This window comes from Gavialis gangeticus, unplaced genomic scaffold (assembly GCF_001723915.1).
Source record: "Gavialis gangeticus isolate Ggan-Ray unplaced genomic scaffold, GavGan_comp1, whole genome shotgun sequence".
Lineage (NCBI taxonomy): Eukaryota > Metazoa > Chordata > Crocodylia > Gavialidae > Gavialis > Gavialis gangeticus.
The window spans coordinates 63165445-63183615 of record NW_017729033.1 but is presented as its reverse complement, the minus strand read 5'-3'; the positions used below and the strand labels follow the sequence as shown (position 1 = coordinate 63183615).

The window sequence follows — 18171 nt, the reverse complement described above, 5'->3', positions numbered from 1 at the left end:
CCAGGGGGGGGGGGGGGGGGAAGCGGGGCGACTGCCCTGGGTGCCAAAGCAGTGCCAACAGGCACTGGCCAGCCAGGGCAGGGCACACAACAGAGCTGCAAGCAGCTCATCGGGTGGGGCGCAGGGATGGGGGGAGAGTGGCTCCCGCCACTGCACACACTCCTGAGCAAGCATGGGAAGAGCATGTACCCCCTCAGATCTGTGTGCAGTGCAAGGGCAGGCTGCCATTGCAGGCTTTGCCTGCACGGGGGTGCACATGGGTGCACGTGCACTCTGTGAGATCAGCCGTGCGCACCCTGGAAGCACCAGCCGCAAAACCAGAAGTGCCACTGGAAGTGCACTTTTTCACTGCTGACTCAGTGATCAGCCGCTGGGGGATCCCCCAGACTCAGGAGGCACTAGTCGCCCATGCACTGCAGCTCTTAGCGGAAATGTAATTCCTGGATAATACTGCTAATCAACAAGCTAAAAATAGCTTATTGTTATTAATTAGAAGCCTCAGCCTCCTCTGGAGTCCTGTTTTACTGCAATAAAAATTGCAAGAGAGTCTCTGCCCCAAGGATGCTGCAATCCAACTACCCAAGAAGAATGAAAAGGGATTACTTTCATCATCTTCATAAGAAAATTGAAGTACAGAGAGATAAAGGCTGAGGTTCAGAGTCACTAAGGGATATGAAATCCAGTTGGAACTTAAAAGGAATTGAACACGTAAGGATTTTACAATATTAAGTGCACAACCCTTCTGGGTTTACTTATGTATATATAAAAACCAACAGCACCTAGTGTGTTATATTTAGTATTAAATTTTCCAGAGTTACTAATAGTGAATAAAAGAAAGTCTAACACAATCTTTTTACTACAATGAAAAATGGCTAGCAAACAGTAAATAAAAACCTTGCAAAGGAAACATTAAAACTCACAGTATATATACACACATTAAATTGCTCCTCCATGGTAAATAAGCTGAAAACCAGCTTGGACTGTCCCTGAGAACTACTTTTATTCTGAGTCCATAAAAGGGAAATGGAAAAGGAAAAAAAGGGAAAAAATAGCTGCTCCTGGACACCTGTACTCTGTTTCAAACCTTAATACTGCTCCATTCTTGAAACTTGTGCCTGAAACTCTGGCTTATGCAGAATCCACTACCCTCTTCCTGGGGCTGTTCAACCTCTGAAAACTGCTTTCAGAACAGATTGAATCCACATCATCTGGAGCCTCTGGCTGGATCCAGTGCTGTTGTGTTGTATTTCTTTTTTTTTTCAGTAAGCCTTTAGAGCAGGATGCATACTTCTCTAGTTAAGAGAAAAGTTATTAAAATTCCCCTCAACCTCTTTCAGTTGCTGGACACTGGGCAGATTTGTTTCCCTGCTGCCAGCAGGAGTCAGAGCTCCCCAAGCCCTGATCAGTTGGTGGGCTTTTTCCTTTTTAAGAGGACAGTCCATTTCAGCCAACCAGGCCCTGCCCCTCTTCACCAAAAGTTCTCACAGATCACTCCCCTCTGGGTCCAGGTCCTACACACTCTCAAACCTGGTTGCTAACGTAATGTTTACTCGCCTGGACCTCAGTGTCACTGCCACCATGGCTGCCAGCCACCATCATTTCTTCACTGAGTATGCTCAAGAGCAGGGGTCAGCAATGCTTTTGGGCAGAGTGCCAAAAATGCACCAACCTGGTCATGTAACATGTTGGTATGCTAGGGGTGACTGGCTGGGGGAGCCACGAGAGGCCCAATCCTTGTTGTGGCAGTGTAGCCCTGGCCCCTTCCCTGCCATCCACCCCAAAGCATGCGTACCAAGCAAAATGCCATGCTCTGCCATGTGCTGGGGGTTGCTGACCCCTGCTCAAGAGGGTTTCACTGACTTTCCCAAAATGGATACATTTTGAAAAGTTCCTTCAAGGGGGTTATAAATGCGCCCTGCCAGATGAGGAGCTGGCTAGGGTGAGATTTGAAAAACCTTATCCTAACCTACTTGCCCACATAGATTGCACACAAAATCTGTGGTAGAGCTGAGAACTGAGTCCACATCTCCTGAGTTCCAGTCTAATATGTTAATCATAAAACCATATACCCTGATACTGAGAAAAATCTCATGAGTAGCGGGAGCAGATATAACTGCCATCTCTTCCAGGTAATTTTTTCCAGTGCATTAGCCTAACTACTGTCTGGTCTGATGAGTTTCAGACACCTTGTTCTTACTAAAGCCTTTTATTTGGTCAGGCACTGGGAAAGCCAACCATCTGGCTTGAAAGAAAATGAGATGTAGAAATGATTGACACAGCCAGGAATTGCACCAGATCTGATTTTCAATATGATATTATCCACAAGTTGCCTGCACTCAGAAGTGAAATAATGTAGCTAGCAACAGTGAGCGTTTTGATTGTGGTTTGTTGGCATTTTATGGGCCTTACCTTGTAAATCCTCACCTGGGCAAAATTCCATTAAGAGTCTGCAGGAGTTTTGCAAAAATAAAGACAAAAGGATCTGGCACAACAGAATTACATGGTTTCAGGGGTGGATCCAAAGGGGGTGCATTGGTGCAGTCACACCTCCCTTTTGAACCACACTGCAGGAGCATCAACTGGGGACTCCCCAAAACAGATAAGATCCCCCTTCTCCACTCTCAATACCCCCTCTTCCCCTCCATTCTCATCAGCATTTCTCCTTCCCTTTGATCACTCCCTTCCCCTGCCCATCACTGCTGCTGACCCTAGCTTTGGGGGAAACTCCAGAGCTGCTCTTGACCTGCTCCAACCAGGCTGTGAGGGAAATTGGATTTAACTGGGGACAGCAACAGTAGGCAGGTTTCCAGTTTCCTTTATAGTCTCTCAGGTGTTCCTCACCAGCCCAGGACCAGTCTTAGGAGAAGGGACCCTGCCCATCACTGCTTCTGGAGCAGGGCAGGAGCAGTCAGGATAGTGGTGGCAGCAGATTGATATCTGACCCCTTCCTTTGCCCAGAAGCATAAGTATAGAGGGTGAGAGGGGGAATGGGAAGAGACGCAGATGCTACTAAGCATGGAGAGGAAGCGAAGGGGTGCTGAGTGAAAGAGGTTTTTGCCTAATTTGGGAACTTTAAAAAGAGTCCCCAGCTGCTACTCCATGGTGTGGTCTACTGCCTTAAGAGGTAGGGTACCCCACTGCAATATTGTTTGCTGCTCCCACAGCCCCTCTTTTGAAATCCTGGATCCTGTGCATGGTTGGTGAGCATTATGATGGAGCTGGAGTAATAGCAGAATAACACTTTTGTAAACTGCTTATACTGCTTTAGCTTTTTACTGTCATTTCAGCAGAACACTCCTTTCTTAGGGAAATGTATATATTAAATAAAATCAATTAAGAACCATGGATCAGTGATTATTCAATAGTGTTCACATAAAAACAACTTCTCTTCATTTCTCAGTGATGAGGCATTGCACACAGCTTGCATTTCTAATTACATGCAGTCCGTAGAAGCTAAAACAGTGATTGCTAAAATATGTGCTAAATGGGCAGACTTCTGTTCATTTTCCATGCTAAGTAGGAACCATAATATTGTTCTAGTATTTTAAAATATGTGTTTTGTTATGAAGACTAAATAAAAAGTCAAATATTTTTCAGTGTTTGCTGCTGTGGTGTTTTCTAAATCGGACAACAAATTCAGAATTGTCAATATAGTTATTTCTTTATACAAAATCTCCTATAGTTGGAGCTATTGTCATATTGAACAATTTCAAAAGTGTCCTTATATTATAAAATATTTGAATTATTTTTAATGTATCAGAAACCAAAGTTTAGTATTCCAAAAAAATTGAAATTTCAAAGTAGATTTTTCCTGTCTTTCAGAGAGAGCCATAATTATTTGCACAGGGTTTAATCCCATTTCAGATGTTTCATTCATATTTTGTTCCCTTGCTATAAGGATATATAAAAAGTGAGTAACTGTTTTGTCAATTGGGACCATGATTAAAATGCAAACAGTAAATATGACTTGAGGTCTGGAATCGGATTATAGGATTAAAATGAATGAAAAACTGCTGTGTAGTAGGATTGCAAAATTCCAATCAATACCATCCTTTGATATTTTTTTGAAGAGAAATGTTGGAAGTGAAGAAATGAGGCAAAGAAACCACATCTTGAGGTTGGTTTTAGTGCTCCTTTAATTTCTTGATTTTATGTCACTTACTCAGAATGTTACATTTAGATAGTTATAATGTCAGTAGGTTCCCATCACTTGCATATATTTAGGAATTTATATTTACATTGTATTTGCTCTGCTGTTCCATATTTTTGAGTTTATCATTCTCTATGGGCCATCCACAGATAAGTAAAGTTTTAGCGAGTGTAAAAAGGTTCAGGAGTATAAATAATGCGCACACAGTGAGAGATTAAACAACATGTTTGTGGTTCAGTGTAGTGCTACTGCTGAATGTATGGCACTTTCAACCACTTGAGAAGACAGTTGTTTCTGACCATAATGACACTTTGAAAAGGCTGGTTTTGTAAAATGCTAGTGATGTAAGGTTCTTGTTACCTTTTTAAATAAAGATGGGGCTGCTGAAAAAAGTTACTAGGTAGTTTAGTTTAAATGCATAACAGATGCAGAATAAAATTTTCTGAACAGTACAGTGTAGAGCTCACTGTTCAGAAGGAGGGACGCTAAGGCTTTAAGTCAAATTTGCACCCTTCCAGGTCTGGACTTAAGTCCTGGTAGGTTGCCCTTGATGATCTCTGGCTAGCACCATTGCTCAGAATGGATTTCAGCTTCTCTGATTGCCACATCTTTTATGCCAGGGTTTGGGCATGGTTCTACAGAAAACCGCATGAAGCTGTCATCCTCACTTCCTGCATCAGGAGGAGTTTCCTCCAGGCAGAGCCAGGATTTTGTAGCTTGAACCCTCTTACCTTAAGCAAAGTGCCATAGTGGGGTGAGCATTGTAAGCAGTGTTGTTTCAAACACTTTTTCAGGGATGGTTTTGCTAATTTCAGTAGCAGCAAGTGGATTTTCCAACTGTTTGCAGCTTCAGGAATCCAAAAGAACCTAGTCTTGAAGGATTTGTGTTTTTTGTTTGCTTGTTGCTTTCATTGGCTGGTTGGTTGTTTTTTTCCTGCCATCTGTGTATTGTCAGTCACGTGACCATGTTTCAAAATTAAGGGTAGATTTTCAAATCAGCTAGTGATTTGGGGTGTCTAATATGGCATACCTAAAAAAGACTTTATTTTCAAAAAGTACATGTGCTCATCACTTTCTGAAACTCAGGCCCCTTTAAGCTACGTCAAACTCAGCTGTCGAAAGCCAAGCACACACAGCCACTAGCCATTTTTATAATCTTGGCCCACCATTCAAGTCAATTTTGTGAGACACCTAGGACATGTGCTGGGGACAAGGTTATGCCTACTCTGCATATGAAATCCTCTAAAATAGCCGTAATGTACTACCTTAGTGCAATGCTGAGCATGCATCAATAAACTCCCTCCCTCCAAAAGGAATTGGCATGTGACCAGCACCACCCTAAAGATGCTACATTGCAATCATTTTAGGTGATAGTGTGGGCAGAGCAGGCATGCTGTGTTTCACTGCAGGGAACTCAGCAATGAGGTAGGGTGGACCTGCCTCTAGAGGCATTTGGCTTTTGGGGGGTCTATAAATAAAAAAACCCTTATTGTTAGAGATAACAGCATAGGAAAGAAGTTAGCATATCTTCCTTAGATTAAAGAGAGCCTCCAGCACTCATTTTTCTCCAGTCAGTGAAATCTGGGCATACTCAGAGCCAAGACTGGAAGGAAGAGAAGACGCAGGGTCTAACCACAGTACTGCAAACCTGTCTGTATGAAGTGCCACTGTCTGTACACCACTGTTCAGGTCAAGGACATGAGCAGTAAGAAAACCCTCAGGGAAGCTATGGTGGAGAAAAGTGCACAGGGTACAAGAATAAAATACAGCATGAAATCTTAGAAACAAGAACATACAATGTCTACGAATGGTTTACATTTTGATTCAAGAAAAATACTTGTTTGACCTTATACTTGTGACAAAGACTCAAATGTGTGTTTTCTTCCCCATTTGCTTGTTTTAATTCCCTTTGAAAGCCCTGCATAGAGCAGCACCTATCATCACAATGCAGTCCTGATTAGCCATAAGGGCATAGGGGCACTCTCAAAATAGAAGCAAAATAAGGGTTGTTTTAAAGCTTGGGGTTAAAACAGTATTAAAAATGGAAGTCATAATTTTAATATGTCATATATAACATGTAAACTCTTGTGTGTGATAGTCTAGCTGGTACTGCTTGGCACATCTTTTGCATTAGGTTGCTGTGATTCATCTTTTCTTTTGTTTCAGAGAGTCGTATGATTCTGGATGCCTTTGCCCAACAATGCAGCCGGGTTCTTAGTCTTTTAAATTGCGGTGGAAAACTGATGGACAGCAATCACTCTCAGTCCATGATTTCTTACATAAAGCAGGAAAGCACAAGTTATAGTGAAAGACAAGAGCAGTGTCAGCTTGGGAAACTTGTCCATAGTCAGACACCAGACAATTTAGACATAGAGATGCAGTATATGCAAAAGAAACAACAAACCTCAGCCTTTCTGAGGGTTTTTACTGATTCTCTCCAGAACTATTTGCTTTCTGGGAGCTTTCCATCTCAGAACACCTCATCAGTAAATGATTTTGGCCATTTGGCAGATGTGGATCCACTTTCAACTTCTCCAGTACACACTTTAGGTGGATGGACCTCCCCAGCAACCTCTGAATCCCATGGACATCCGTCATCTTCCACACTTCCAGAGGAGGAAGAGGAGGAGGAGGAGGAAGGGTACTGTCCCCGATGTCAAGAGCTAGAACAGGAGGTAATTTCACTGCAACAAGAAAATGAGGAACTCCGAAGAAAACTGGAGAGCATTCCAGGTAAATAAGCCATTTAACATTACATCTTAGTATCAAATTTAATGTGTGTTATATTTGGTAGCAAGATTATAGTATTAAAGCTAACTTTAAAAGTATATATTAAGAGGTGTCATTGGCATTCACCCAAACAGAGGGACATAACATAAAGCTTTTACCCAAATCTCCTATAACTGCCCCTAATAAAATACAGATACAAATTTATAAAAATCGCAAGACCTTGATAAATGTACATTCAGGATTGTACATTCAGGATGAGATATATTGTCAAAACTCAGTCTGCTTGATTTTGGGACACTGAAGTCATTATGTGCAGGTTGTCATAATACTTTAAAATACATTCTTTGATATTTAAATGTCATATTTAATGTGGCATTTATATATAAATTGTCAGTCTACGAGTATTTCCTTTTTGCTTTAAAATCACTTATGGAAAGGATGGAGACGTGACCATCCCTTTAACAAGATGGATATGATGTTTATAATGGCTTTATCCTCCTAAAATGTCTCTCAGATCAACAAAAAGCTTGAACATTTCTCCACCCATCTCCAGGTAAAACCTGAGGAAAAGAGTGGCAGTCAACATGGTTGAGCTGTGTCTGATGAAGCGGGAGATCAAGCAGGTGGAGGATATTATCCACCTTGAAAAAAACTCCTCAGACTCCACACCCTTTTAAACCTGGAGCCATTAGAAGTTGAGATTAACTGAAGGGCTGCTTGCAGACATTAAAAAACCCCTCCAAAAATAACTCTACTTTAAACTTGGATCATTCCTGCACTGAGCCCCGCACATACTCAGAAAAGGTGGTGAGTTACTTCAACTTAGCTCTGCAATGTCTGTAAAGATCTGGCACTTTAGTAGGGCTTTTTTGGTGCTTTTATTGGATAGCTGCTTGAATTAGCTTTAGCTAAAAGTGCCAAGAAGCCCTGCTGAAGTGCCTGATCTATTCTTCAACCTAGCTCTGCAGCATCTACAACACACTGCTTCTTCTGGTAAAGTGTGGGGTTTTTTGGTTTTTTGTTTGTTTAGCATCTGCAAGCAGCCAAGGTGTTTCAGCTCTGGTCTCAAATGAGAACAAAGGAGGTTTGTAAAGTATTCTAAACCTAAGCCTTATGAGGAAAGACTAATGGATGTGGGACTGCTCAGCCTGGAGAAGAGAAGACTGAGGGGGTACTTGGTGGCCATCTATAAGTATGTAAAGGGTGAATATTGGGAGCTGGGAGAAAAACTGTTCACTAGGGCGCCCAAGGGGAAGATAAGGAGCAATGGCCATAAATGGTTAGAGGATGGTTTCAGGTTGGAGGTAAAGAAGAACTTTTTTACGGTGAGGGTGACCAGAATCTGGAATAGACTTCCTAAGGGGGTGGTGCAGTCCCCAACTTTGGAAGTCTTCAAGAGGAGACTGGACAGACACCTTGCTGGGATCATTTGATCTCAGCAGTATTCCTGCCAAGAGCTCAGGGACTGGACTCGATGATCTCTCGAGGTCCCTTCCAGCCCTTAATTTCTATAATGCTATGATTCGAAACCCATTAGATTTTAAATACAGGTGGAAGTACAATACTTTGGATTGTCCCGCTGATAAAATAGAAAACAGTAAAGACTATACAATACATACTTGTTTTTGAGACTTCTTTGAACAGAGACCCACACAAAGCTCATGGCAGTAATCAATAAAAGGGGTGAGAAAGGCATGAGTGGGGGCTGCATCTGAGAAAAAATACTACCAACCTTCTACTCAAGCACAGATGAAAAAAAGTCTTTTGGCACTAGCTGTTATCTGAATATCTACTTGAAGATCCAAAATGTGAATAAAAAGCAATATGAGGAGCAGATATACATTTCTTCAACTCATTCCACCTCTCTGTTTACTGATGACTTCGTACCTCACATGGAACAATTGGAGTGATACGTAAAACCCTGTGGTACCCAGAGTTAGATCATAGTCTCATAGAATTTAACACCAAAAGAATATTGGAGTCAGATCTAGCCTGTACATCATAGGCAACTAACTTTCACCGAGTTATTTCTCTGTTAGACTCAATAACTTTTCTGCGCTACCTCCTCTCTGACAAAAGTTTTGCAAAACTTGTTTGCCTAAAGCTTTTCTTTCAGAAAGGCATCTAGTCTTAATCTGAAGTCTTAAGAAGATGGAGAATCCAACACTTAGTAGGTTGTTCCAGTCGTTAATCACTTCCACTGTTAAAAATTTTTGCCTGATTTCTAGTTTGAAGGTCTTGCTTCAGCTTCTAGCCATTGGTTCTTGTGATGTCTTGCTGCACACAATTAAAAATGCTGTTTAGTACCCAGCATTTCTTCACTGACAAGATAAATAAACAATACATTTCTCTCTATAGATGTTTCCTCTAGCAGCTGAATCATCAGCCTGTGTCTTCCTGTAGCACAATGTGGGGATTGTATAGGAGGAGTGTTCTGCTATGTGCTTGGATTGAGCAGTAGAATCCAGCCTGAGCAACACACTGTCTCTTGGGATGAGGGGAGCAAAAGACCCTGAGATATTGGAGGGCTATGCTGTGAGTTCTCTTCAAAGGGAACATGTACAGACATTTGCTCTCCGATTAGAAACTCTCTCAGGAGCAATTTAACCTTGGTTGTTCCTGGGTTATTTTTCTCCCAGAGCTACCAGTTATGCCAGGTGGGGACAAAATGGCAGATCTGGGCAGCAGTGGACTCCATTTCCCAGCAGCCCCCAACAGCAGCTGCACTGTAATAGTGCAAGGCCAGAGTTTCCATGGAGACCAGACCTAGAGCTCTGGCAGAGTGCACAGCAGGGCTGGGATCTCGCAGTGGTGATAACATGGTCCAGAGCCAGGGCAGAACTGCAATCTACAGCCAGCGGATTGCAGCTCTGCCCCAGCTCCTTGCAGCAGTGCCAGCATCGTCCAGAGCTGGGGCAGTGCCATGATCCACTACCTGCACACCCCTTCCTGGGGTACACTGTCACTGCTACAAGATCCAAGCCCAGCTCCGGAGCAGCTCCCAGCCCTGCTGCACGTCGTGTCAGCAGAGGCAACACTAGGAGGGGGTTTGGGGCTGTAGCCATTCCAAAATTCCCTGTAGCCCCCCCATAGCCACATCTCCCAGCAGTGTCACTGCTGCCACCGCTGCCCACCCTGCACAAATGGCGGTAGCTGAATCCACCCTGCTCCCACCTACAGCACAGCCCCCCCTCAACATCTCCCACCAGGAAGAAGTTGGTGCTGCTGCTGCCTGCCAGCACTGCAGGGGCTGATCTCCATGGAAACCCTGGCCCTGCACTGTCCAGCACAGATGCTGCTGGGGTATCCATGGAAACTGGCCCCAGCCACACAGGGGCTGCTGGGAAATAGAGTGCACTGCGGGGCTGGACTTTGCCTGCCTCTGGTTACTGCTGTAGGAGAAAAATTCTGAACACCTGTACACTTTTGGTTTCTCCTGGGAGAGCAGTGTGACCTTCCCAGGAGAAACTGAATGTCTCTACATGGCCTTAGTAGGAGCTTATTTTCAGTTGCTTGTTCATTTTGACTCTTGAGTCCTTTTTACTGTTGCTGCTTTCTAGGCTAGAAAGCTGAAACTATACGTTGCGTTCTGTATGCATTTTTCATAGACACCATAAGTTTGCATTCGGCAGAAGTATTTTGTTTGACAGAACCCAGGTTAAGCAATTCAGAGTGTTTTGACTGCCCTGTTCTCTTCATTATTTACCATTAATTTTTGCATCATCTATGAATCTTATCAGAGATATATGTTTCCCTCCAGATTACTAGAAAAACAGTAAGTACCATTGAGGTAGTACCAATCTAAGTAGAACCTCATTAAAAATGTTCTCATTCATGTTGATTCCTTATTTGAGATCTGCCTGTTAGCCAATTCTTAATCTATATAATATGCTCTGTTGATAGTGTATATTGCTATGTTTTTAATCAAAATGTCACTTAGTAGTAAGTTGAATACTTTGCATTAGTCTGTATTACATCCATGGAGTTACCTTTATCAACCAAACTTGTAATCTCATCAAAGAATGAAATCAAGTTTGTTTGACAAGCTCTACTTTCCAAAAATCATTTTGACTGGCATTAATTATATTCCTATCCTTTAATTCTTTGTCAGTTGAATCTCTTTGTCAGCTTTTCCATTATTGTGCCCAAGATTGATGTCTGGCTGAGCAGTCTATATTTATCTGGGTCATTCCATTTGCCCTTCGTTTCATTTTTAGAGGAGAGTGGAGTCACCTGAATGTCATTCTCTCTACCCCTACAGATAAAAAAAAAATCCCTTCAATGGTATATTCAAAGCAACTGAAAAATACAGACTGAATTTTCACAAATGCAAGTCATGTATTTATCAGTAGATTATCTTCAACTAATGCAACTTGATGCTGTCTACATAATATATATAGGTCCACAGCCAACCTGGCAGCAGGTCAGGAAAATCTGAGGATTTAGGTGTTTGCCACAGTTGCCTTGCTCCTAACTAGGACACGGGTCTAGGATGGAACCGAAACTCCCCAGTTGGTTCCAAAAGCACCAAGGAGTGAATATGCTTAAAAAACAAGCTAGGGGGAGGTCTGCAGTTCTGGCTCATAGCCTGACTTTGGTCACACATTCTCGTCCAGCACTAAAAAGTAGTTACATTTTCCATGACATAAAACACTCTGAGCTGACATGCATTTGCAGATAAAGGGTTCAGAATGTTACTGAGGGTTCCAGAAAATCTCACCCTAAGATTTTAATAATTCTTTTCACAATCTGACATGTAATATCTCCCCTCCCTTGTGCAAACACTTTCCTCCCTTCTGTTTAAAATTCTGCAGGCTGTCTGTATGCCATGGCAAGCAATGAGAGAGATCCAGGTGAAAAGAGGATTTAGGGGCCTCTTTGGTAGAGGAAGGCTATTCTTAGGTCCTGTCAGCCCATTGGAAAAGTGATTGTTTGACTAAGGGGTTTTCTCCTTCAGTGCTGCACAGAACTGAAGCAGTTCTATTAGCCTCTAAGGCATGGGATCTAGCCCATAGTTGCTGCCCGTGGATCTTGGAGTTGATCCACAGGCACCATGCAGGGTGCACAGGATGGCCCTGCACACCTCACATAGTGGTTGCGCTGGCCAGTCCGAGACTGCTGCATACAGCAGCCACTCCAGGGATATGTAGGGCTGTGCTACAGGTACTCTAGCAACCGGAGTAGACACTGCATGCAGCACAGCCTGGAGTGGCCAGAGCAAGACCATGCTGCATGCATCACCCTTTCCAGCCAGTTTGTGGGTCCAGTTCAGCTCTCAAACCAGCCTGGAACCAGTCATCCGGCCTGTAGGGCTGAATGAGTTTGACACCCCTGCTCTAAGGAAAGACCAAAAATAGGTCCAAGAGGGAAGGAATGCTTTCCCCATGTACTGAAGGTTTGACATTCCTGATGGCAAAATGTAAACAGAAGATAAAAGCAACAGACTGTTCCTTCTTTTCTGTAACTGACTGTGAACCATTCTCCCCCCTTCTTTCAAACAGTTAGCATTTTTTCCTTTTGGTATGCAAAGCCCCATTTAAAATCAATGAGAGTTTGCATTCTAAAAATAGATCCTCAGCACATTTCTAACTGCAACTGTACAAAACCCCATTTGCATTCCTCACAAAAAGAATCCTAGAACAAAGTGTTTTCTGGGGACATAAGAAAGCAGTGAAATTGTTACTTTGTTAGAAGTTTTACTGAGAAAAAATTATACAATCCTGGTCCATTGAGGTGGAGGAACTGAGACCTTCTGCTACTAATGCCTTTCTTCCTGTCCCCAAGATCCTACAATGCAAGTTTTTCAAGTCCCGCAGTTTAGTGGTATCTTTTTAGTTTATAGTGGACACGTCTACATGAGACACCACTGTGCAATCATTACTGCACATTTACTTAGTACATGTATTAGCAAATACTAAATAAATGTACAGTAACCAGAGTTACTGCACAGTAGCGCTGGCAAACATTTTTTGGGTGATGCTACTGCAGAGTAGCCTAATAATAAAGGGTATTAGCACTGTCCATGCTGCAACATGCTACTGTGCAGTATTTTTCGTCTACTGTACAAGCAGCATCTCATGTAGATGTGCCTAGGGTGCCCCAGAGAATCAGTCCTAGGCAGACCACCAAATAAAAGCAGAAGGAAATATTCTAGAATTGAATGGATTCTTTTCATAGAAATATACTGCATTTACGCAGATCCAAGAACAACTCTGGATTTAACGTGACCCCCTGCCCCCTCCAATAATTAGATTGAGCAACAGAAAATTCTCCAACTATTACTGTATGGGGAAGTGGATTAAGGAATTCAATTAGAAGGAGGGTAATGATGTGGCAGTAGCACAAGGGTGTGTAGGATAGACTTGGCAACTATATATGGTATACAAACTAATATTTTATTGCTGCTGTTTTTTAAACCCTTGGTAGTTACTTTGAAATACTTTCTCAGTTTCCCTTGATACTCTCACCCATTAAGTTAGTCTAATAAAAGATATCACTTCTACCCCAAGAGTTTTGTCTGCCTGTGCTTTTAGACCAACATGGCTAAAACCAGTATCCTTGATACTCTTGGCATTTTAGCTTGATCCTCTCTGGTCTTGTTCTGCTTTACAGCTTCAAAGAATGAAGTTATTTTAGTAAATAGAGCTTGAATAGAATCAATGAGTGTTTTGAAAGGAATAGTATACTAGAGTGCCTTTTTGAATTTGTATGCAATAGCTGCCATTTCAGTATTGCTTTGCTTTGCAACTTCAGGATGCTTGTGCAGTTTCCAAAACTATCTATTTTGAGCATACAAACTCTTACTCCTGTTAATATACACAGTACAGTTACTTCAGCTGATCTGGGCCATATTAACTTTATTTTCTTCATGCATCAATTTTTAGATTTATCCTGGCAAATTCTGTGGAATTTGTGATCAGAAAGCCTTGACCAAAAGCCACACAAATTAGAGAAAAACCTGTAAAGCGTTAGATTTATTGGCTGCCTATCTACATGAGGTTTAGATAAAGCGTCCTGTGGCCATTTTTAAATGTGCTGGGGCTTAAAACATGTGACAGCGAGCCGTTTTAATTAGAGCAGCTCTCTGGGAACTGCTCTAATTAAAACGCCCGCAGGGCCCCCCAAAGCACGGGGCCTGGGGTGGTCGCCCCAATTCGCTTCCCCCCTAGGGATGGCCCTTGGTACCTAACAGACTTGGAAAAAGTTTTGGTGTCTGTACTCCAAAGAGCTATTTAAAATGGCCCTACACCAGCAGCCACAAATTCATTAGCTGCTTCTATTTTGGATTGCTGAGTTTCATAGGTATCTTCTGCACATACTGAGAAGCAATTCAGGTAGAATACCTAGGCCTCTAATTTACACCTAAGCACTTTCATGATTCAGATCTGGGAGACACTTAAGTTCCACCTATGTCTCTGGAGAAACTCCTGTCAACAGGTGAAAAAAGTTCCATTCTTACATTAACAGCACTGAAATCAGTTCAAACATAATGGTTCATAGAATCATAGAAGTAGGGTCGGAAGGGACCTTGTAGATCTTCAAGTCCGACCCCCCGCCTGGGCGGGAGAAAAGACTGGACTCAAATGAGTCCAGCCAGGTAGTCATCAAGCCTCTTCTTAAAGATCCCCAGGGTAGGAGCCAGCACCACTTCCCTAGGAAGTTGGTTAATGGTGATGTAACCAATCTCTTCCTAGTAATTAGAGCACTCACCCAAAAAGTGGAAAAACTTGAGTCCAAGGACCTCCAGTAGACTACAGTCAGGTTGCCTCTTGCTTGTTCTCCTTCTGGCCTCATGACTTACAGTCTCGGGTACCCCACGGCCCATCTTTAGGCAGGATAGAAAGTGCACTTTTCTTTTTAGGACTGTCCCTTGCTCTGAACCCATTTCCTCTACTTTGCAGGGAAATACCTTAACCAGCAGGCTATAGAATAAGCTAAATGAGAGCATTGTCCACCTTTTGGCTGCCTTGTGCCCCATCTTCAACAAAAGAGTCATGGGCAGTCTGAGTTTGTAGGTTACTGGTTACAGCACTCCCTGAGTGAAGGGATCCTGGGCTCCAGTCTCTACTGCCAGGGGTATATCTATTTGCTAACCAAAGACTATCTAATGTAAGAGGCATAAAAAGTCCTGGCAGCAGAGACTGTAATTCAGGCCTCCCTCACCACTCCCCTGGTAGTGTATTGCATTTGACTGTCACTTTAGGTCAGCCAAGCTAACCATTTATGGCCTCTTACCTGCATTAGCTTCTGTTTGTTGCTTGCAGTGAAGGGTGCAGTTTTCTTATTCATTCACCTATCAAATTGAAAATATTATAAATTGTCAGGACACTTAGACATGAAAAGCATGAATTCCAGGAGATAAAGCATTATCTCCTATTCTTCTGCAACCCCTGGCTTCTCATCACCCCAGGGCACTCCACCACTTTTCTTCACAAGCTGCCACATGCAGCTCCTGCCAGCTTCCAGCTTGTTATTGAAATAAATGAGCTAGTAGACAAAAATTATATAATCCATGTTGTACAGAGAACTTGTCCAAATATTAGGGTGAAAAATGACTCCATTTATATGATCAGAGATCAGTACTACTATATATGTTCTAAATAGGTATAATATTGTTCATCACAGCTTTTTGACAGTAAGTCTAAATTCAGAAATACCCTCAAATGAACTTAAAATGAAGAATCTCTCATCATCCAGCAAACAAGGTCACCAGAAACTTGTGAAATAAAAATTGAAATCTTAAGAGGGAATAAGGAAGCTTCTTGTTTCTTTCCTCTGAATGAAGGCATTATAGATGTTCTGACTACAATAAATAAAGGTATACAGTACCATATGATGTGAGGTAGGAAATGGCAATAGTGCTGTATATCAATTCAAACTGAATGGATGAAGAGAATTAAAAAGATCCATTTAAATAAAATATTTTAGCCACAGTCAGTATAGTTGTACAGGTCTTTACCAGTAGTCATCAATGATGTACATGGTCTGTGTGTACCTATAAAGTATAATTGGGCGCATCTACATGAGATGTTACTGTGCATTTATTTAGTACTTGTATTAGTAAGTGCTAAATAAATGCATAGTAACCGGAGTTACCATGCAGTAGTGCCAGCGAACATCTTCCAGATGATGCTACTGCACAGTAGCCTAATACTACCGCTCAGTAGTGTATTAGCATTGTCCATGCTGCAATAGACTACTTCACAGTATTTTTCAGCTACTGAGCAGTAAGCCTGTGCGAAGTGACAAGTATTCGCTTCAGATTCGGACAGTTTGGAGGGATAGTGATTCAATTCAGAGATTCAAATTAATGTCCCGATTCGATTCGGCTGAATCAGATCCAAAGATTCAGCACCGCTTCGGAGATTTGACCATATACTAAACAAGCAGTAGTCCTCACCATGCTGGACACAGCTGCCTCCAGCTGGTAAGTCTGTTGTGGAGGGGGGTGAGAAGGGGCATGGGGGAGGGATGGATTGGGGCTGGGCCTGGGCATGGGGGACAGCCTGGGCCATGGCACATGTGGCTAGTCCCACTGCCTCTGGGCATGGGGGTGGCATCTGGCATGGAGTGTAGCCTGGCCTATCCCTGTAAACAGCAGAAAGTGGGGGGCTAACAGGGCTTAGCCACCCCAAACACGGGGCAGCAGTAGGGCCACAAGGTAGCCTGGCTGTAGGCTTCCAGCAGCTGCAGCCTGGGTGGGGAGGGAGTGGATCTGGGAGTGGGGGAGACACTGCACACCAGTGGGGTGGGGCTCCTGCTGCTACACACACCCTGGGAGGCACAGGGTGCATGTGCCTCAGACCTGTGCGAGACAGGGCGAGCTGCTGCTCACTGTGGGCAGGGGCCAGGGTTGTGCTGAGCTCTTCCCGGCAGGGGGAATCTGAGCCGGGCTGCGCTTGGGGCGTATGGTGATGGGAGCAAGGCTACATGGGGGGCTGCAGCCACCCCAAAATTTGTCGTAGTTCCCATTCCCAGCGCTGCCACCACCTACTCCCAGTGCAGCCCGGTCCAGCTCACCCCACTGGGAAGAGCCCAGCACCACCAACCCCAGTGCACAGTGGCAGCCTGCCCTGCCCCATGCAGATTCAGGGGTACATGCCCCCCGTGCCTCCCGGGGTGTGTGCAGCGGCGGAAGCCACCACCCTCTCCTTGCACTGGGCACCCCCTGGATGAGCCACTCGTGGCTCTGCCCCACACTCTGCCCTGGCTGTGCAGGACAGGGGTTCAATCTGCCCCCCCTCCCTCTTTCCCCCATAGGTTTACCTGCTGGGGGAGGGGGGTGCATGCACATGCTCAGCCCCCCCTGCCCCTTCCCCCCAAAAAATTCTCCCTCCACCTATCCCTGTGTGCGGCTCTTAGGCACACAGGGAGCTGTAGTCTGTGGGGCAGGTGCTGTAGCAGCCAACGCAGCTTCCCAGAAGCCCCCTGTGGTAGTAGCTCCTTCCAGCTGCCACTGCCAGTGTCACCAGTGCTAGAACCAACTAGTGTCTCCAGTGCCAGAACCGGTGTAGAGCAGACAGGCCAGGGTGCCCCGCGTGTCCCTGTGATATGTGCCAGTTCTGCAGGCCAGGTCAGCACCTCCCCGCCAGGCCTTCAACAGCTCACCAGAACTCCTTAAGTCACTCTCCAGCTCAAATAATAGCCCATCCCTGAATTAGTGGCTGCACCCTGCCACTCACCAGAGATCAGAATGAATCCACGAGCATCACATTTATATTGTATAGAGGAAAAAGGGTGTATTTTCTTGAGGAATTTCAGTAAGAGCAATATCAAAGTGTTTAAAAAGTCCTTAACCTTTCCAAAAATTACAGATGACAGTTTCCTAAATCAGAAGTATAGCCTCTAGGATTGGGGGACAGGGTTATTCTCTATGTGGTCTCATCTTGATAAAGAGGAAATGATTACAGTAATACAAATTAGGGATAGCGTAGGTACAAGTGATCATGGCTTGATTACATCTGTTATGCACAAAAAGAATACAATCCAACCCAGTGTTATATACACACGAACACATACGCACACACATACATATGCAAACACACACACTTGCTGCTTTATAAAAGGGCCAATTTTGCAAACCTGAAAACAATTATGAGCCAAAGCAGTTGGAAAAATTTAAACAAAAAAATGTAAATGATAATGAGAAACTGTTTCAGAACATTTTCATAGTTTCATAGTTTCTAGGGTCGGAAGGGACCTGAGTAGATCATCTAGTCTGACCCCCTGCCATGGCAGGAAAAAGTACTGGGGTCAAACAACCCCAGCAAGGTGTTCATCTAACCTCCTCT

General features: G+C 43.6%; 1 protein-coding gene across 1 annotated transcript in view; it reads left to right on the top strand.

Moving 5' to 3' along the window:
- Positions 1-18171, top strand: part of BEND4 (BEN domain containing 4) — a 50017-nt gene that overhangs the window by 5538 nt on the left and 26308 nt on the right. Inside the window, exons 2-3 of the mRNA XM_019526647.1 lie at positions 4669-4686; positions 6317-6883. Of these exons, the coding sequence (XP_019382192.1) occupies positions 4669-4686; positions 6317-6883 (585 nt within the window). The remainder of the gene's footprint in view (positions 1-4668; positions 4687-6316; positions 6884-18171) is intronic.